Here is a 21,162-nt window from a genome sequence, read left to right as displayed (position 1 = left end):
TAGCCCCAGGTTCACTCCCTCTAGCTTATAAAGTGGCCTTGAAAAAGCAATTCTTCCATATTACTGGGTCCATGGACACTCTGACAACCAGATTGGTGGCTGTGAGTTTTGCTTGCTGGAGGGGCTGACCCTGGCAGAAGGGCTCCCCTCCACAAGCATTCATGGGGCTCGCTCTTTCTCTTCCTCAGGGTGAGCACCCAGCTGACCTCATATGGGTGGGCAGAGACATTAAGGAGAACTATTCAACTGAAAGGCAGCTGAACTCCAAAGATGATAAGTGGACATCTTGGGACAGGAGCAAGAGGAAATAAACCAAAAGGCAATTTCATTACCTTTCAGCTGGAAAAACAATCAGATGACTCTTGCGATTACATAATTAAGTCACTGCCATAATCAAATGCGTCAGATGCTTTCTACAAGGAACATGCGGCTTAAAGTTCAGCAAAACTTACCTGCCTTGTCCTCACATATTCTAGGCAAGCCTTCCCTGGAAGAAAACATTGGCATTCTGGATAAAACTGTGAAGTGAAAAGAAAAACGAGGAGACAGGGCCTCTATCACATGAGATGCTTATCCAAAGTGGATTTGGTCTGGAAAGGCTCATAATACCTTCCACATGACTGGCACTGTGCAGGGATAAGGGAAACTCACAAATTCCACCAAGTATACCCTCATTCAACCTTGATCCTTGGAGCGGTCTCCTGAGCGTCCACGGCACAAGACTCAATGGACTGATGGCCACACCTACACTCAAGTTTCCTGGGACCCTATTTTGTGATCTGAAGTCTAAAAAGCAGTGTGGCCAAGTATCTCAGGACTCAAAGTGTTTGTAGTGAAGTTGGGGAAATACTACAACCATATCCCGTGAAACAATGAGCAAAGTGCTGGAGTAAATATGGAGAGAAGGAAAGATCTACATGGGTCAGGTTATAGATACAGTTGAGGTGAAAAGGGTCTTAAAAATTGGGAAGGCGACAAGACAGAAAAATGTGAAAACTAGAGTCCTTTCCTTATAGCTAAAATTTTTAAGAGAGAAAAGAGAATTTAAAAAATCTTGGAAATACCATTTCCAGTGAAATCTTCTGCTTCTGCCATCCCAAGTGTCACTTCTCTGAGGTGTAAATAGAGTTTCTGAGAAAGAGGTTGAACTTGCATTTCTGAGCAGTCCTTATTTTATTCCAAACTTTTAATATTTTCGTAGCTCAAACATTCAAGTCTCTTTCTAAACGAGATGAGTTGGTAGAGAAAACGAAGAGAGACGCAAGAGTAAAAAGACAGAAGATGCCAGCTGCAAAAGGGCATTCGCACAGTTAGGGCTAACTCTCTTAAGGTAGAAATGAATGAATGGAGTCCCTGGCTGGTTGCCAAGTCATGTCACCTTTCTGTACCAGTTTCCTCACCTGGAAAGTGTGATGAAAACTGTGAGTTTTCCCTACCCAGAAGGATGATTGTGAGATATAATAAAGTGAGGGATGTAAAATATAAAGCAGAATCAAGATGTTACTTAATAATAAGAATATTCATAGTATTAGTTATTAGCAATTATCCATTATAGTTCATAGTCTAGAATCCTGGCGAATCTTCCAGGATCTGGTCTTACCCTAATTTCGGATCAGTTCACCCGAAATTCCTTGCTGAAGAATGGAGACCTGTCTGCCCTAGGTGAAGTTACCAGTTCCTCCTGTCCTTTCTACTTAATTGTTTTTCAAGTAAGTTCAAGGCTCTTGCTGATTCTCCCCTACTGGTGTTCTTTCCTCCCGGATTCCTCATGGCTGAACCATTCTGTTCACATCTCAGCTGGGACTTCACCTCCTCAGAGAGACTTTTCTCTTCCTATCCCTCCACCTTCATTTCTAACTCATTACTTTGTTTTATTTTCTTCATAGCACTATCACCATAGACAATTACCCTATGTATTCATGGATTTCCTGATGCATTGCCAGTAAGTTCCGCGGGAGCAAGAACTTTGTTTTGCTCATCCCAACACCCAGAACAGTGTATGTTGAATGACTTCACAATTTACTCCGCGTGAGTGTGGGGAACCGACCTTCTACTCTTACAGCCAGCTCCAAAAGGCAGATGGCGTCCTCATACGGGACAGTCAGGGGCTGGAGGTGGGGGTTGGAGAAGGTAGGTCGTCTACTTGTTTTTTCCCTCCAGATCCCGCCCTCTCCAGAGAAGGTGGAGAGGTAGCCTTTTTCCTAAGCCTTTCTACCGGGTGCAAAGTCTCCAGGGTCAGGGCCACCTCTGATCTGCAGAGAGGTTGGTACTGCGGTGGGTGGTAGTTGATTCTGGTTTAGGTCAGAGGAGCCCAGAGAGCGGGGTGGGCGTGTGGCAAAGGTGCGGGGGAAAGGGGGCACGCGAGGATTGTTCCGAGGGCCAGTCTGCGAGCCCCGGTCGGAGGCCGGTCCCAGTCCACCCACTCGCGTGCCCACAGCCGCATTATTCCCTATAAGGATCTGAACCGTCCCGGGTGACCCCGCCCCGTCGCCCCGTGCCCCCGGACCCGCCCCCTTTTCGGAGGCCCGATGAGGTAATGCGGCCCCGCGATTGGTCGGAGGGGCGGGCCCCGGAGCCCGGGAGGGAGTGCCGGGGGGGCGGACCGCGTTATATCTCTCGGCCGCCGGGCCGCGGCGCAGAGCGGGTTCTCAGACGGCTTCTCCTCCTCCTGCTCCTCCAGCTCCTGCTCCAGCTCGCGTTCCTTGACCCACGGAGCGCGCCGGCCCACGGAGTCGTGCGCCAGCGCCGAGGCAGCCTCGCCGCGCCCCAGCCCGTCCCGCCGGATCGTCGGCGGGCAGCGCACCCGAGGCCGAAGTTGCCCTGCACGGCCGGGTGGGCGAGCTCCGGCTGCAGCGACCCGCCGGCGGCGCGCACCGCAACTCTGAGGAAGCGAGCGGCAGCTCCAGCAGCGGCGACCGCAATGACTCCGTGGCTCGGGCTCGTCGTGCTCCTGGGCAGCTGGAGCTTGGGGGACTGGGGTGCCGAGGCGTGCACGTGCTCGCCCAGCCACCCCCAGGACTCCTTCTGCAACTCTGACATAGGTAAGCGATCCCGGTGTCCCCGCTGGGGCTCCGCAGTGCCCCCCTCGCGCGCTGCAGCCCGGACTGGGGCGCTGCGCGGGGTGGCCTGGCGAACTCCCCTCTTTTTTTCTGCCTGGACTTGAGGCGGGGGCTCTGGCGTAGCCAAGAGGGAGATGACCTGTAGAGAGACCCCCGCAATGGCTGAATGAACCCTTTGCAGCCTTTGCTCTCTCCTTTTAGGGAATGAGGTCCCTATGGGTCCTTTTGACGTATGGAAAAATTTCCTTTTCATGATGGCGGGAGGAAGGGCTGGGGGAGAATAGTGGGAGAGGGTTCCTAAAACTTGGAACGCCAACTAAACTGCTGGGATGTTGAATAGTTTTTTTTTTTCTTTTTTCTTTTCTTTTTTTTTTTTTTAAAGTTGGCAGCCATGTGCACAAAAAGTTGCAGGAAAAACTTGAAGTTTTCTGAGTTTGCATCTCCTGCTCCCAAGTTCATTCTTTTCATTGAGACTCAAACCAGCCTGGAGCTTCCCAGGCAAATGCTAACTGAGCTTCTTGGACTGCCAAGTGTGGGTGGATTTAAGAGGAAAAATGAGAAGAAAGCTGTGGGATTGACCCTCGCCCGGAGGAACTATGTTTGAGAGTGCTGATAGCATGCAAGAGGTGGCGTGTGTGTCTGTGTGTGTATGTGGGGGGGGGGGTCACTTATCACATAACAGTGAGAATTCACAGGAAGGCTATTTTTTTTTCTTGAATGTGTGTGGGGAGGGGGGCAAAGGAGCAGTGGAAAATAGATTTGTCACCAAAAGAACAAAGATGCCACAGGTAACATCATGGTGACAATTCCAGACTGGACTTGGGCCTTGATTAGAAAGACTCAGTAAGAAGGAGACCCAGTTTTTATCGAGGGCCTTGAGAGTGTCCTGGGAGACCCTGTTTGAGAGTGCTCGGGACACTTGTTTGGATGGCCAGAGGTGGAGTAGCAGCTGGAAACCATCTCTCCTCTCCTTTCCAGCTCATAAAGCATGCAAGTCCAGTGGCCCCCACCGTGTGTGTGTGTGTGTGTGTGTGTGTGTGTGTGTGTGTGTATGGGTAGGCTGGGTTTGGGGTGGGACAGTCTAGCCGCTCTGCCTGTGTCGATTCAGAGGTGAAGAATGGAGCATGTGTATTTTAAGTACAGTCATAAAGGGGAAGGAAATTTTCCACTGAGTCCTGGGTGAGGGCCTCCACAAGTGTGCTGCAGGGAAGGAGGGGGAGGACGCAGGAGCCTGGCAGGGGAGGCAGCTGAAGTTGGGAGGGGTGCTGCTGATGGGCCCGGCCTGGCTTAGGAGAAGTCAGGGAGGTGGCTGCGGTGACCAGGTCAGTCCACTTGGCAGATGCGGGTGTTCGTATGGCCTGGGGTCACCCTTGTTAGAGGTTTCCCGGAGCCCGTGTTGCACACCGTTCCCTCTCTGGGGGATCCTGGCTGGCTCCAGGGTTTGTGGATTGCCTGGAAGGATTCTTCTGGGTTGCTGGAGGCCTGGAAGGTTTTCTCCCTCCTCCTGACTGCTTCCACCCAAGTTCCACTTAGCCTGTTTCTTCTCAGCCCGTCGGTGACCTTCCCACCTGAGTAGTGTTGGAGGCTGCTGCTGGTGGAGGGTTGGGTCTTGCTCAGCGAGGAGCATACGTTGGGGCCAGGAGGCTGACAGGCGGAGTCAGGGTGTCCTCTTCTGCCTGACAATGGCTCGGTGTTCCAATGACAGTGTTCCATTAGACTTTTGGGTATGTGGGGAGAGGGAGACCTGATGCCTCCCCGTCCCTCGCCCTTGGCTTTGCGTTGCCACCCTGCAAGTTGACCAGGGAACAGTGGATGAACAGAAGCAAGGACACCCCGCTTCTAAAGGGGACACTGCCTGATTCTGTTTCCTGCTGTCGATCTGGGCTGATGCAGAAAGTTTCTTGTAATTTCTCTGGATTTATTCAAGAAACATCACACACACACACTCCACCCCCATAAACTGACCAGAGAAAAGCTAAGTTGCTGGGAACTACAGAAAGACCAGAACATTGCGGTAGCAAAACTAATACAGGAATAAAAAATCTTCGATACGCTGGCCCCGATCCTAGCGTTCTGCCTGGGCTCGGAGTGGTGCACTGCACTAGTGGGGCGATGAGATAATGCTTTTAAAAATGGGAGGTGTGGATGTGGGCTGCTTGCTTGTTGACCTCTGCTGCCTTACAGTACCCCGCTGGCGTCCAGTAGGGGGCTCCCAGTTTTCCTAGTCATAGCCTTTCTAGTTTCCAGTCCGGGTTGCAGACCCTGCCAGTTCTCTCTCTGAAGGAAGTCGATAGCAGCTCCCCATTCCCCTTGACCCCTGTGACCCCACCAATCAATGCCGTATCCCATTAAATATGCTCAAGCCAGCCTACCAGCTTCCTCTTCCAGAACCTCCCTGACTCTTTTTCCTCTTTGTGGCCAGGTGCCATGTTGCTGGGTAAAGGGCACGGCGTGCTTGGCTTGGCTCTTTCTGAGGAACACCCCCCCATGGCTTTCCCTCTCCTTTCTCCTCGTCCACAGGTGTCTCTTTTCGCCTTTCTCCCCTAAAGCCCTGGGGATTGGCACTGTCTTCTGGGTGAGGAGGAGTTAAAAGGGGTTTCTATGGCAACTCCAGGCCCTGCACCCTGGTGAAGTGTTTAGGAGAAGAATAAACTACATGCTGGCTTATAAAACATACTGTGGGGGAACGGAAAGGACTTGGCAGCAGCCACCTATCTGTGGCCCCCTCCCCACCAGTCATGCCCTTGAAACTCCTGACAAAACCTTGACTTTGGAGGAGGGAAGGGAGGGGTGGGAATGAAGAAGGCAGTCTCGGCCGGGCAGATCCTGCTCCAGCAGCTCTGTCCAGCTCAGGAGGGGACAGGCGGTGCCAAGAGCCTTCTGAAAATTGGGATGTGCGTGTGTGCACACGTGTGCGTGCGCGTGTGTGTATAAGGGGGGGTATTTCTGCAGTAGGGGGTACCGCAGAGAGAATTTTGCTTCAGAAGAACCAAGCCCTTCTCGGTGGACACCCCCCCCACCCCCCAGCATAGACGAACAGCGCTTTGAGATGGAGTGTTAGGGGACTGCCCCCTGAGCGTGCTGGGAATTTGAGAGTGAGGCTCAGCTTGGGGGCCCGCTGCCGGTCTTGGAGGATGGTCCCTGGATATCTCTGAGTTGTTTTGACAGGGACCAGTGCCAGCGGATTCTTTCGGTATCAGATCTGAAGTTGTGGTTTTATAATAGCAAAGAAGCCATTTTCAAAGAAGCCAGATTCATTCCCTCTCGCTCACACACACAATTAGACTCCACACTGGGCTTTGTGACTTAAGGGGGAAAAAAAAGATCAGACGTCATGGAGAAAGAAGCCAGCCACTTGGGGAGGGTACCCAGGCCTTGTACAGCTCGGGAACTTTGGAAAGGAGAGTGAAGGGGCATCTCTTAGACTCCACTGGGTACAAGCACTTCACAAATCTAGGGGCTTTCGTCCACCCAGCAACCTGAAGAGCAGGTGTTATACCCAGTTTTTCAATGGAAAACTCAGAGGCTAAGAGAAGTGCTTGGATAAGGTCACTCAGGTGCCAAATAGGAAGGCTAAATTCATTGTTAGTTGTTCCGTTCTTCAAAAGCTTTTCAACTTTCATTTATTCTTGACATTCTAAGTCACACAACTCCTCCGAGGACCAAGATGGAATGGACTTAACATGTGGAGAATGCTTTCCTTATTAATTTGGGAAGTTTTTATTAATCATATGAAGACAGCCAACTGGCCAGAAGTTTTAATCAAACACCATCAAATGGGAGGGAGAAACTATTATTATTATTATTATTATTATTATTATTATTATTATTATTATTATACTAGCATATAAATAGAGAAAAATAGAAGGAAAATCTCTGATGTTCTTTGGCTATTAGAACTGGAAGAGACCCTCAAAACCACCAAGTCAAAAAGTGACTCAGTTTGTCTCCCTGAGGCCCAGGATGAAGTAGAGATTTTAGAGACAAGACTTCTCAGGCTTCAAGACTCTTCCCCTTCTAGGTGGAGATGAGCTGGGGCTGCCCAGGGTGAGGTGATGGCCAGTGTGGCCGGGGGAAAACCAGAGAGAGGGGAGACTGGGTCCTGGCTGGCTGGAGAAGGTGCCCCTCCCACCGTTCTGGGTCCCTTTCACCATCCCTGGAGAGATAAGGCTAGAAAAGTGGCCACAGAAGTGGCCTGGGAGGAGGGACTTTTGTTTGTTTTGCGGGACCAGCAGGAACCATTCAGCTCCATTGCTGACCAGCACATTTCAGCAGGTTCACACTGATGAAAAACAAAAACAACAACACAATTCTCCATTGCGTGTGGCGTTTACCACTCTAGCCGGTGGGGACTTGGAGGCCCCTTCTTCTCGCCTTTGTCATAGCCATCTCCTGGGTGGCCTGGAGAAGCAGTGTGGGGTGGTGGAAAGGCCGTGGGGCCGGCAGAGCTGGGCTGAAAGCCCTCCTGGGGGGCTGCGTGGCTGTGTGCATGCAGGCCTGTTACCGGCGGCTCTAACTTTAGTTTCCTTATTTATAAAAGGGGAATAATAATTTGTACCACCTCAGCCTTTTAATTTTTATCTACATTGTAAAGTTACAAGCATTATGTGAATACCGTCTATGTTCATGTGTATATGTGTGTATATATATGTCCGTCTGTCCATCATCTATCTATCTATCAACCATCTATTATGTATCTATCTATCCATCATCTATCTATCTGTCGTCTATTATCTATCTATCATCTATCTATCTATCTATCTATAATCAGATAAAGGTGAGGCCCTTTTTGATCACATCCTCTAATTCTAGCTCCTTCTCCAGACCCTTTCCTCCCTGTGCATTTTCATACATAGGTACCCACAGAAAATTTATAGTTGCTTTTTCCCTTAAAAACATGAATGGTAAAACACTATAAATAGTGGAATACCACATATAGCATTCTGCTTTTTTTTTTTTTTATGAGGTTGTTCTCAGTTAATATACATATGCAGCTACTTCATCCTTTTTAGGTATAATATTCCATAAGGTTATAATTTTAAAAAATTCATTTGGACTGATAACTCTGTGCCAGGCACTGTTCTAAATAATTAATATGCATTAACTCATTTAATTCTCTCAACAGTCCTATAGGGCAGGTGTGCTACCGTCATCTCCATTTTACAGATGAGGAAATTGAGGCCGAGAAAATTAGGTAAATTGCTCAAGGTTAAAGCAGAGCCTGTATTTAAATCCTATGTAGCCTGGCTCAAAAATATAATCAACTACTATACCATATATTACATAACGTTATATAATATGTCATATTATATAGATTACTATATACTGTTATATTGTTATAATGATATAATATCCTTATAGGTGCTGATATACACTTATTGAGCCATTCACCTATTGATAGATAACTAGGTTTCTAACAGCTTTTCATGCTTACAGTTATGCTCTTGTTCATGGGTCCACATATTTCTCTATGGCAAATACACAGTTGGAATTACTGGACATAAGGTATGAGCCTTTTACATTCTAGTAGTTCCTGGTAATTTGCCCCCTAGAGTGGAGGTGCTAACAGCTCTTTCCGGATATGTAGCCAGAAGGGTTGCAGGAATTCTTACAGCCCTATGGAATATTTCCGTGCTTCTCTCAAAGGGGAAACAATGTATAGCTTCTCTTGACTGTCTAGGAGTTCTGCTATTTTCTTTGAAGGTGAGCAAAATTAGGGCCACTTGGACTAAGCTGATGGAAGCATTTGTATAGGGACAGAGGTGCCAGGAAAGCCATGGTCCTTGACTTGGTGCCGTTGGAGTAATTCAGTTGAAGATGGTTTAATTGTTTTGCTTTCACAGTAAGCAGTGGGCCTTTCGTTACATGAAATGGCTTGACTTTGGGTTTCACCTAAACCCGGGGGTAAGCACATGTGGCTGTATTTTGAAGACACGTGCGCAGGGTTTATTTGCTGACTCAGAGATGTCCCCCTAGTTGACAGGCCCTGGCCAGGCTCCTGGTGGCAAAAAGCGGACTCATCCCCTCGTCCCCCTACCCCCGTCCTTACATTTGGATGGTGTTTGGATGAGAGTGGTGGGATGACCATGGAGATGGATTTTGGAGAGGGAGGCAGGGGGGGTCCCAGCCAAGAAAGAAGCTGGGGCTCCTCAGACATCATGGCAACTGGGAAGGCTGGTTTAAGAGAGAATTTTGCTACCCTGATTAAAGCCCTTCAGTGGCCTCTTGGGATAACCGGTCATCAGACGGCTCTTCAGGGCCAGTCTTGCCCCGTCTACCTCTTCGTAGACAGGCCCCTGGGTCTTGAACACCCCTCATTAATGTCTCATTCTTCAGGTCTCATTTGGTCCCATTTCCCTGGCATGGGTGCAGAATAATTACACCTTGACCAAATTTCATGTTTTAAAACACCATCTTTAGCAAAAAAAAACAAATTCTGCAAAGCTTCATGGGAAATTCACAGAGGGGGTCATTTTGGGGCTGGGTGAAACCTAGAGGCTGTGTACTACCCAAAGGGATGCATGCATCCAAGCCCTCTGAGAGGGGAGGCACCTGCTATGCTGTCGGCATTACTTAATAAGTCCAGTCCCATCTTCCGGACATAATACTCCAACACCGTCCCAGAGAAACAAACGTGGAGATTTCTAAATGCCACCCCAGCAGGGCAACACCAGAGACGATAGCTACCTTTCATTAAGATACACATACGATGCGCCAGACTCTGTACCAAGCTCCTTACTTGCCTGTCAGGCACCCCGGGTGCTGGAGAGGTGAACTCGCTAGTCCAAGGTCACACAGCTAAAGAAACAGAGGTACTGGAACCTACACTTGCTAGTCGAGCTCCAAAACCTGTATTTTGAATCAGTCTCTCTTATAGACCAAGAGCTAGGACTTTTTGGACTTAGGAAGACGCACCCCCTTCTGCAACTTTGCTCGCATTGGTTTTCTGACTCCCCATTGGTGTGGTTCCGCTCTGTATACTCCACTTTGATTTTCTCCCCTAGCCAGCCTCTCCCGCCCCTGCCTCTCCTGCTGCCCCCCAATTACTACAGTACGGTAGGAACAAAACAAAGCCTCGAACCCTATTTCTAATTCCTAACCCGGTGCTCTTTCCACTGAATCAGCGGTTCCCAGCCTTTTCAACACCAAGGACCACTTTCACAAATTTCCCTTCAATGAATTCCATGTTTCAAAAAATTATCCACCACAGCTTCACGTGTTGAGTGTTATTTTTCCATTAAAAAAAACAAAACCAATTAAACTATATCTATCACTGCTGATACTAGCTAGTCATTATTTTGACTAAGCAGCTAATATACCAATTAGTTGCAGCCCAAAGCAAAGAAACCCAGTGTTTTCTTAAGCCTGGGAAGCAGTCTCTTCAGTTATTGGATGATTGTAGTGTATGGTTTGGGTTGGCTTATTGAAATGCTGAAAATAGCTCACGGACCCTTTAGTAGATCTCTGTTCTTCACCACTCTGAGAATGGTTCTTTCGTGTCACACCAGTTTACCATCTTTCCTCCTTGTGGGGAGGAGTAAATGTCCACACATTTATTACCCTGGCCATTTTTTCCTACATACCCACAGTGCTGAGAATGGGCTGGCAGAGTAAGCCGGTTGCTGATGGGTCCTGGTTGAGTTGCATACCTTGTCAGAGGAGGTGACATGGGTTCAGGTATTTATTTTCCTGTATTAATCTCTGATAGGCTGGAGCAGAAGAGTATTGATTCTAGCTAAAGGTACTCACTAAATAGTGTTTGACAGGAGGTCACAAGGTGTGTGTCCCAGCCATAGTGGAACTAAGAGGCCTTTTTGCTTGGTTGCTAAAACATCAGTGTCTGGAGGCGGGAGGGGAGCGGGAACCTTTCCTGAGCCATGAAGGAGCCATCTGCGAGACTGGGATGGTTTAGCTGCCACAAAAGGGACGGTCCATGCTTGCCAACACCAAGTTCTGATTTATGTTCACGTAAACCTTATCACCTAATGGTGGCATTCTCTGCGCAGAAAGTAGCGACTTAAAGTATTCCCAGGCCTGTGGCCACCTGGCTTTTTGTGGGGGTGGGGAAGGGAAGGAAAGCTGTAAGATTTGGCTTCAGAAAGCCCAAGGTGAAGTTCAGCTGGTGGGAAAACAGAGCCCTCGGAAGATGGGGGTGCGGAGGGGGGAAGAGGGGAAATCCTGAGCAGACCGTTCCGGAACTAGAGGCCTTAAATATTGCAGGGCAATTATCCCCTCCCCCTCCACCCATCTTGGATCCCTCTTGGAACGAGGGTGCCAGGCATCTGATAGCCCAGCCCTGTTGGCCTGCAGAGGACTGTTCCATTCAGAAATCTCAAGGCTCCTGTAATCCCCAGAATAGGGCATGGGGAAGGTGAACCTTGCAACCTGGGTCGGACTTCATGAAGAAGTGGCTTTGTTACTTGAGGGGTTACTGGTGTTTGGCTAAAGTGCTTGCAGCTCATGAATTAGGAGGGTTCTCCTTTTAGCCTAGACTTCATCCTCATTAACAGACTCACCGCCTTTGAGATTTGGCAACAGTAGCTCTGGTGAGCTCACAAGCTTGGGCCTCAATTTCCTCATCTGCAAAATGGGGAAATAATAGTACGTAACACATTGGGTTGGTGATTGAGTGAAATAACTCATGGCCAGTGTTTAGCACAGAAGCCTCCACATCCTAAAAGCTCAATAAATGTGTTGTTATACGATATGTCAGAGCAGGGATTCTCACTCTGCCATATCGAATGGGGCTCCTAGGGGTGATGTGACAATTTTCAGGCTCACACACAGAGAGCCGAGTTTCAAAATCATGGTTGTTTGACTACCCTCCCCCAGCCCCCACCCCGCCCCAAGTTCAATGCTTTTCCACTTTGTCACACTGCCGCCCACAGGACAGAGAAACAGAACCACAACATTTCCTACTCTGTATTTTCATGACTTGCACAGTTTAGAGTCTTAAGTCCACTTGATCTGAGGCGATCACCACAGCATCCCGGGGGGGAAACAGGACAGTGGGGGACATTGTTCCCATAAACAGATGTAGCTTGTGAGGACTGATGTGGTTCGAGGGCCTGCCACACAGCCGATACACAGAAGTGGGATTGGAACCCATGTCTTCTGAGGCCAAGTCCGCCACTCTTTCCAGGGTCACATGCTTCCCTTCCCTCTTTCGATTGCTCTTGTACATCTGCCTCTGATAGGAACAGGTAAAAGATACTGGGGTAGTCAATGAGAAGGCCTGGGAAATGGATCGGTGACCCTGAACTTGGACCTTGAGTCCTACCCCTGTCCCCGCCTACCCCCATATACCGTCTACCACAGGGTTGGGAGAAGTGTGGATGTACAGGAGTGAGCACCGGCCTGGCGTCAGGACACCTGGGTTCTAGTTCTAGGTCACCACCTGATTCTGGACTCACCTTGGTGATGTCAACTTCCCAGAATTTCAGGCTCTTATCTGTGAAATAGCAGGATTGGCTCTTTGTGGCACTTTTTTCACATATATTTTATAGTCATCGCTATTTTCCTGAGCCTACCATCTATGAAGGGTTTTGGGCTCTAAGTTCCCTTGGGAGGGGCTCTCTAGTCGAGCTGAATAATTAATTGAGCACCAAGTACATCCCCAACACCTTTTAGGAGGTGACTTCTTTAGAAATATGGTCTATTAAGATAAGAGACATGATCTTTGGGGCTGTGAAAGCGGATGAGGGCTTCGACTGAACAAAACCACTAATGAGCTGACATACTTTATCGGATGACAGATTTGACCACCAAACTTCCTGTTGGGAGCAGAGCTGATCTGCCAACCAGATAGCAACCTCGCAGACAAGTTGATGGCTAGAATTAAACATCAAGGTCACTTCAGTGTCCGTCCTTGATTGCTGGAGGGCTTGGTAAAAATTCTAGTGAACCCCTTTAACACCACGACTCAAGCTGACGGACGAGCGTCGGGACTGAGACCCAGCATTCAGCAGAACCCGGTCTGCCGACCCACAGGCGACCTGAGCAGCCCCTCGCTCCAGAAAATCTGACGAATGGCTTGGCTCCAACATCTGGAGCACAAAAGACTATTCATGAAAGACGGGCTCGGATGAAGACCTGTGCTGTAGATGTGTGCGACCTGATGGACCTTTGTTTACACGAATGAGGAGGGAGTTTGGAAGAGTCAGATCAAGCATATGCCCTTTGGGGCAATCGCATTCCACTTCCCTTGCCAACAATGGGACAGAGACCCCCGATGAACCCGTGCCTGTCGCTTCCTGATACAGACGTTCACCAGAAGGACAGAGGGAGGCAAAAGAACCTCGCCTTCCACATTGTTCTCAACGTGCATTTCTGAACAAATGGGTACAGTGGGGAAAGGCTGCCCCTGAGGAAGGCAGGTGTAGGTGTGAATTCCGGTTCCTTTTTGGATTGATTTTTCTCTTGGCTTGGGTTTCCTTACCTCTCATCTAGGTCACAGCCCTAAATGCCTACAGAGGCCAGCCTCAGAAACGGGACGTTTGCATATGAAACACATTGACACATTCGTCACTTCTACCCGGAAATAGATATGTGGTTCCCTAGTCTCTCGTTTCTCCTCTTTGGAGGGAGAAATGGGCACTGTGAAAAAATTGCTCAGTGCCTAACAAATGAAAAAAAAGAAATTCTTCATTATAAGACAAGCAACAAAACAGTGGGCACATATGATGATACGTAGTTACTCATCTCTGGCTTTGGAGTGGGGAAGACAATAGACTGGTGGCAACTGTGCTGAACTGAGACTTCATGTCCCTTCTGAAGGGGACAGCCTGTATCCAGCTCCAAGCTATCAGAATGCGAGTCCTGTATCCCGAGATTTCCAGTCTCTTAGAAACGCAAGAAATCCAAATTTGTAATGTGAAATCTGATTTTTAAATGTTGGCGCAACGAAAAAGAAACAAATGAAAATTTACCTCGGGGTCAGACTCAGCCTTATGGGTTACCAGTTCTGGGACTTTGAATCCAGATGACCTTGAATTTCCTTTGGCTTATAGATCTCTGAGTGACTAAGACCAACCGCTTTTTCAGACAAAATGATGTACTTACCCTCTTTATGCCCAGAGAACACTGCTCACGTGCTTGTCACACTTTCCACAGTTGCTGAGGTGGTTAAGCGCACAGTTCCTGGAGTTAGACCGCCCGGTTCAAACCTTAGCTTCATTCATTACCAGCTGTATGATCACAGGCAAGTCAGTCCTTCTCTGCCTCACTTTTCTTATCTGTAAAATGGACTGTGCCATAATAGCACTCTTCACTTCAGAGGACTGTGGGCGAATTCACGGAGATAACGGGAGTTGTGGGCTTGGCCCATTGCCTGGCATGCCGTAAGGGCTTGATAAAGCCTGCCATCGTATTGTCACTACTTGGTGCTTCCCCTAGATGGTGAGTGAGCTGGAGTACAAGGAGTCACGTCTTACTCACCAGCTCACTGCCCGATGCATACTAGTCATGCAATAGAAATATCCTGAATGAATGAGGACATTCGAGGAAGGCAGCCTTTCCAGGAAATAGTGCACTTGTCTTTGTGAAAGAGAGAGAGCGAGAGAGAGAAAGAGAGGGAGGGAGAGAGAGAGAGAGAGATACAGAAAGAAGAAAAATCAGTCTTGACATGTTAGGCACTGACCAATCCAATGAGAAGAAGCTGTTCTGAGATGCTAAGCGAATGTGCTGACCAGTAGCGACTGTCCTGGAAAGTAAAACCAAAGCCATTGCCCATCCTTTTCTAACAGCGAAGGCAAGAGATGGCCTGGGAAACCAGACTGCGGATGTGACCCTGGGGTGCTGACAGTGTGTGAACGTCATGGGGCGCTCTGTCAGCTTGACAGATTTTATTTTTTCAGGGCTCCGTTAAGCTGGAGGAGAGTCCTGGAGGCTCTTAAAATGTAATGCCCCACCTGGATAGTTAACATCTGTGTTTTATTTTGTTTAAAAAAGTTAATCCCGAATAGTTCAAATTCCTTCTGTATCCCTCGGAGAAGAATTTTTTACCGGGCGACTGATAAGCAGGGAGACAGAAAAGGTAAGGCTAGACCAGCATGGTCCAGGAAGAATAATATTGCAAGATACAGATGAGGACCGTGGAGGTCCTTTTAAATTTTCTCATAGCCACATTTAAAAGAGAGAAAAAAATAGGTACAAGGAATTTGAACACTCTACTTAATCCCGTATATCCAAGCTATTATCATTTCAATATGTAATCAATTAATACAAGTATTAGTAGCGTTTTTAAATCTTTACGGTTTTGAAATCTGACATGTATTTTACAATCATAGTATATCTCAGGACCGCCGAGCTCTTGGGTCCACACTTCAAGTGTTTAATAGCCACCTGTGGGTAGAGGCTACCACATTGAAAGGACAGTGTGGATCGAGATAATATTTGCGAATGCAAGGCATCTGTTTTTCTTCTCCTGCCAGTTGTTTTATGAGCTGCATGCATGGCAATGTGGGGAAACTGGGGGTGCGCTGGGGCTGATCAAGGCGCCAAGACTACTGACTGTGCTTTGCAGCAAGTGCCTTTCAGGCCACGTGGGCCCCCAGTGCAGGGAACCAGTGCTGTGACGCTGTGGAAGCCACCTGATTGCTCTCACCTGACAAATGGGGAAACTGAGATCCTGAGAGGTAGATGGGCCTAAGAGATAGAGCTGAAATTAGAATACAAGTAATACTTGTATTTGATCATACATCACATTTGTTGAATCATTTTTATATTCCAAGACCTTTTCATGTATGATCTTTTTAAATGCTCCTAACCACCCAATGAGAAGGTGGTCTTATTTCTGTTTTGCAGATGAGGAAATCTGGGCTTAGAGGAGATTCCTCTAAAGCAGCTAATATTTACTGGCAGATGTTCTAAGAAATATATACATATATATATATATATATATATGGTCTGTTCTTTATTAAACCTTCATATTAGGAATTATTATTATCATCACCACCATTCCACTTTACAGATGGGAAAACTGAGGCCGAGAGAGGCTAAGGAATTTGCCTAGAATACAGCTACTATGTATGTGGTGGAGCCAGGATTTGAGTCCAGGACACTGGACTCCAGAATCTGAGCTCTTCATCACAAATTATGCCCAAGGTCACCCAGCCATGCCATGGGTACAGATGGTATTTGAGCGAGTGTGTCTGTTCCCTGGTCCACGGTCTTCCTGCACCATCCCACTCTGTTGCCTCGCTGTGCTGCCAAGTAAGGACCAGAACAGGCAGGCTCTGGACTCCAGCACTGGCTGAAGGGTCCCAGCGAAGCAGGCACATGGCCTCTGGCTTGGCTGATTCCCAGGCTGCCTTAGCCTGTGAAGACCAAATTCCTGGCCCAGGGGAGGAGGCTGGGAAGAACACTTGTCCATTCTGCCTTCCCCCTTGGGCGAGATCTGTGTACCAGGTTGGAAGGTGGTATGCATCTAATTGCAGGGGGCGAGGCTGAGAGGATTAACACTCTTTAAATAGACACCAGAAAACTAAGAATAGCCTTGCTGCTGGGAAATGGATGGGTATTCTGACCACAGGCCCTCCCACTTAGTAGATGCTCAATAAATGGGAGTGAACTACAGGAATAAACAAATACTGAAAATGGGTCACTGAGGGAAACTTAGCCAGTAAGACTCTGTGCTCTGGACAATCTCTCTCTCTCTCTCTCTCTCTCTCTCTCTCTCTCTCTCTCTCTCTCTCTCTCTCTCACACACACACACACACACACACACACACACACACTTCAGACTGAGATTATTTGCATCTTCCTGCAGGATAGAGCTCTCTGTTACCTTGACTTCTTTACTTTTGTTATCTTGAGGCCAATATCTTTATTTTTGGCCAGGAAAACGGCAGGCGGTTCTAATGCCAGGGAAAGACACGCTCGCTTTACTTCTGCCTTATTTCTGGCTTGTTGCCTGCTAGCCCACCAGGCTCGAAAGATGGGAACTAGCGTGGATTTCCTTCCCTTTGTGCTATTACCACAACTTCAGTGTCTGTCCCCCAGGGCACTTCCTAGAGTCTAGTCCTTGGGACCTTAAGATGAGAACCTCCAGATGTGCCATCAAACCTTGATCCATCCTCGACTGCCGAGCTCCTGGGTCCTTCCTGAAGGCTCTCTCATTGTCTGGTTCAGAACTGAGGTTCCTTCCTAGCAGAAATTCAGCATCACCACCTCCTGAAATTCATCAGGTGAATTTTGAGGACGGGGCAGAGGAGATTTCCGTGCACATACTGTGGGAAGGCCTACAGCCGCGTTTCTCAGGGTGTGATCTCCAAACACTAGTCACGAGAAACGTTCTTTCAGTCAGCACATTTAGGAAAGCTGTTTACTGTCTTCCCCTCTTGGAGATACACAAAGACCATAAGCATAGTAAAGGCTCTGAGAAGTCCTGCTGCCTGGTAACCTGTTTAGCTCTGGTTAATCCAGTGCTTCCTAAACATGTATGATCCAGGAACTAATTTTTCCCAAGAAGGACCTCTAAACCCCATTGGCAAGCTACTGCCCAGGTGAAGATTCTGAAAACCGCTTGTGCCCTGTGATTGTGGAGAAAGTCAGAAGTGTCACGTGCATGGCATAGGGAGAAGGCTCACCTGGGGATGCTAAACAAATGACTGCATCCGTGTGAGTGGGCACTTTATAGGGGCCGGAAGGGAAAGGGGCCAGGGAGGAGTGAGCTTCAAGGTCCGACATTGGCCAGATTTAAGGATCCATCCTATGCCCGTGACTTGTTTTCTAATCTTACTTGGCTCAGTTTGGGGCACACATCAGATCTTTAAATCCTGGTATCGTGTTTATACCATTAGGGGCTTGATGGAGGGAAAGTGTGGCTGGTGTGAAGGTGAGGTAGTTGTGACATGGAGGTCCAGGGGACAAGTACTATGGAGAGAAGGTAATGAGCAGCAAGGGGACCTACCTGTGTCCGCACCCCACGTTCTTAGCCTGAGAACCCCCCCTCTCTGTCCTCTACTTCTCTTCCATGGGCGTCTTAATCATTTTATGGACTGGAGCCTCTTTGAGAATCTGCTTAAAGCTGCACCTCCAGATTTCTAGAGGTTCAGAGACCTTCCTGAAGGTCACCCGATTCAGAACGCTTGTCTAGAGAATCACTGAGTTGGTGATGGTGTGTGAAAACAAATGAAAAGAAGGCTGACCTAACAATGTGAAATTGTCTGAAAGTTAGGGGTAGCTGGGAATGTCTTGGCGACTGAATTCCTTGGACACTTTGCCTCAGTCCACACAGGATTTCAGCTGGCCACCTGGGATTCCAGCTTCTGTTCAGGCCTCTGTGCACAAGCAAGGATGGACACTCCCAGCCTATACAGTGCATGCAGTATGTTCACATTGGTACCTGAAGAGCCTGGCTAGCCAGGGTCCTGGGGGACAGTGTGCAGGTGTAGAGAATGGGGCCAATGTCCCCAAAGGGTAGGGCCCCAGGCCTGGCTCTGCTCTCTTCGGCTCTGTGATTCTAGGTGAGTCACCTTCTCTTGAGGGCCCTTGATGTAGTTAATGAGAAGTCTTGGGTCCTAAGCATTGACCATTCTGTCTTGGCTCTCAGGATATTTAAATGAGAGAGAAAAGGAAAGAGAAGGGGGTGGGCTGGGGGCGGTGAAAGGCTGGGTGTTTGCCCACCCCCGCCCCCCACCAAGGCCGGGCTTACTGCCTGTTCCCCAGCTCCCGGACCTTTGAGTCCAGTTGGAAAGTGCACGTGACTGTGGCCAACTGAGGAAAAGCCTCAGGACAAAACCGCTTCCACCAGGGCCTGGGGAAGGGGACGTGGCTGGCGACAAGAGTAGCAGGTAAGGCTCTCATGCCAGGAGGAATGTGGGCTGGGGAAGAATTCCCTGTCATGGGACTCTGACGCCACAGGCCAGGCAGGCGGTGGATTCCAGGCCAGCGGGGTCACTTGGCCCCTGCCACTGCTCCTTGCCCCCTCCTGCCTAATTTCCTATTTCCTGCCTCCTTCTCCTCTGACACAGTTATAAATAACCTCTATGGCTGGCCTCTGCGCCTAAGGATAGGTGAGCCAGAGGCAAGTGGAGGGGACCGAAGGTAGCGCTGATCCTGCCACTTGGCCCGGGGGTCACAGGGTTTCAGATTGCTCAAGGGAATGTTGGTTTCTTGTTTTTTCCACTCGGGAGCGAGGCAGTGAAATAATCTGATTTAATCTTGGGCCGGTGCTGGGTTACCCCCGCAAGGAGCTGCTTCTCTGCTGGGGCAGATTCTGGGGCCACGGGGCTGAAGAGGCTTAGAGAGAAGGCATCTCAGGATACGCAGAAGGCTGGGTGCCATGTATGCAGGACCTGTGGCCTCCTTCCCAAGCCCAGTCTGAGCCCGTGTTCCCAGAAGGCTGTGTCTCAGCTTCTATCTTCTTAGCAACTGCTAGCCATTGGTCATTCATGGAGACCAGCAGGCGTGAGCCTTGCTCACCCACCATCATCTCCCAATATGGGTGTCTCCTGCCCAGCTGGGTACATGGTCGGCATGACTGTGTCAAGTTCCCATGAATACATTCGCTAGAGACATATCTAGTCCTTGAACAAAGATGTATTGAGCATCTACTATGTTCCAGGCACCGGGTGAGGTGCTGAGGCCACAAGGATGAATTAGTCCTGACCCTCGTGGCCATGGGAGCCACTCTCCCGTTTCCACAGTTCCAGCTTGGGTCATTGAAGGGCTGCAGGAAGCCCACTCAAGGGCCCTCTTTCCCACCACATCTTTTGTGTTCAAAGGTTCAGAAAACAAAAATGGGGGGTTCTGGAGCGGCCAGTGTATCAGCTTCCTTGCAGACCACGCATTGCCTGACTCCCTATTCTGCCCATGGGCCCAAGGGGAGTTCGCGCCACCAGGATGGTTTTCTGTGGTGCCTTTCCTACTACATGGTTTCCTCGGAAACCCATCAACTTGTGTTTTTTTTTCTGGAGCCTGAGAGCAGCGGGACCTTAAAGGGTTTTCTCAGTGCGGTGTGTGGTACAGGCTGCCAACACCTAGAGGTGATGCCTTTTTCTGATTCACACCAAGGTGTAGTGTAAGTGTCACTCCTGGCTCAGCAAGGGCAGTGAGTCAGACCTTTCTCCGGGCCAGGCCCTCTCAGAATTTGGCTCTGTGCCCAAGGCCATTCTCATTCCTTTTGGTGTGACCACAGGTCCTTGCCCCTAGCATTCCCTTCTTCGTGTGTGTGTGTGTGTGTGTGTGTGTGTGTGTGTCTGCTTTGCGTGTCCAGTCATTCCACCGCAGCCTCAGGAACCACTTGGGGACCTAGAAAAGCTGAGGCTGGAATTAGATTCCTGGTTCCTGGTTTAGGAACCAAAGGCATCCAGCTTGTTGGCAATTAAAAAAAAAACAAAACCCATTTACTTTTCAGATGAGGGTCACTCTTTAGAATCAGCCTGAGATGTCTCCTGACTCATGTGTCACTAAAACATTGTGATTCTGCAGCATGTTTGGTTAGGGATGGGCACGGGTCCCAGAGAATTCATGTCCCAGCATCACGAGGACCTGGTTACCTCCAGGCTCCAGGAAGCACCTGGGACCCAGGTGGAGGGGGAGGGCGCCGGAGGGAGTGGTGGTTTGGCGTCTGGGTTATGTTCTGGGGTAGAGGATTGCAGAAGCTTGCTCACACCTCTGTGTAAGCCAAGTCTATAGATGTTGGTTTCTGGAAGAAGGAAAGGAGACTTACTGCTTACTGATTGGACGAGAAGTACAGTAGGAATGATAAGGAGACCAGCAGGTCTTGCCAGACATTGCTAATTAATTCTGTCACTGCCCATTTTATAGATAATAAAAGCTAAGGAGGGACATGTTAATTGGCTTCAAGGTCCCTGAGCCCAGCGTGACCAATCTGAGAAATCCGGGTGACTTCATGCTTTTGCACCTCTCAGCCCTCACTAGAGAATTTCATACTTCCGAGCATGAAAAGTCCTCCGTAGGGCTGGTTGGAGAGACATGAGAGGGTTGTAGAAAGGATGGAGATAGAGTCGACTAGATGTGACGTTAAGTCAGCTCTTTCTTTCATCATGGGGTAAGTTTGATTAAAATGTTGTAAATTCGAAGCCTCACTTTCCCAACTGCGAATGGGGAAGACCCCGTTTATCCTGCAGGGCTGATG

The 21,162-nt window shown here is 48.8% G+C and overlaps 2 protein-coding genes across 4 annotated transcripts in view; one reads left to right on the top strand and one right to left on the bottom strand.

The window, feature by feature from the left end:
• The window catches only part of SYN3 (synapsin III), a 424,224-nt gene that overhangs the window by 217,980 nt on the left and 185,082 nt on the right, over window positions 1–21,162 (bottom strand). The window lies entirely within an intron of this gene.
• Window positions 2,636–21,162, top strand: part of TIMP3 (TIMP metallopeptidase inhibitor 3) — a 54,902-nt gene continuing 36,375 nt past the window's right edge. Inside the window, exon 1 of the mRNA XM_033116586.1 lies at window positions 2,636–3,041. Coding sequence (XP_032972477.1) covers window positions 2,921–3,041 — 121 coding nt within the window. The 5' untranslated portion in view covers window positions 2,636–2,920. The remainder of the gene's footprint in view (window positions 3,042–21,162) is intronic.

The sequence above is a fragment of the Rhinolophus ferrumequinum genome, chromosome 10 (assembly GCF_004115265.2).
Source record: "Rhinolophus ferrumequinum isolate MPI-CBG mRhiFer1 chromosome 10, mRhiFer1_v1.p, whole genome shotgun sequence".
NCBI lineage: Eukaryota > Metazoa > Chordata > Mammalia > Chiroptera > Rhinolophidae > Rhinolophus > Rhinolophus ferrumequinum.
Note: the sequence above shows the minus strand (reverse complement) of the source record. Positions and strands in the feature narration are given on the sequence as shown.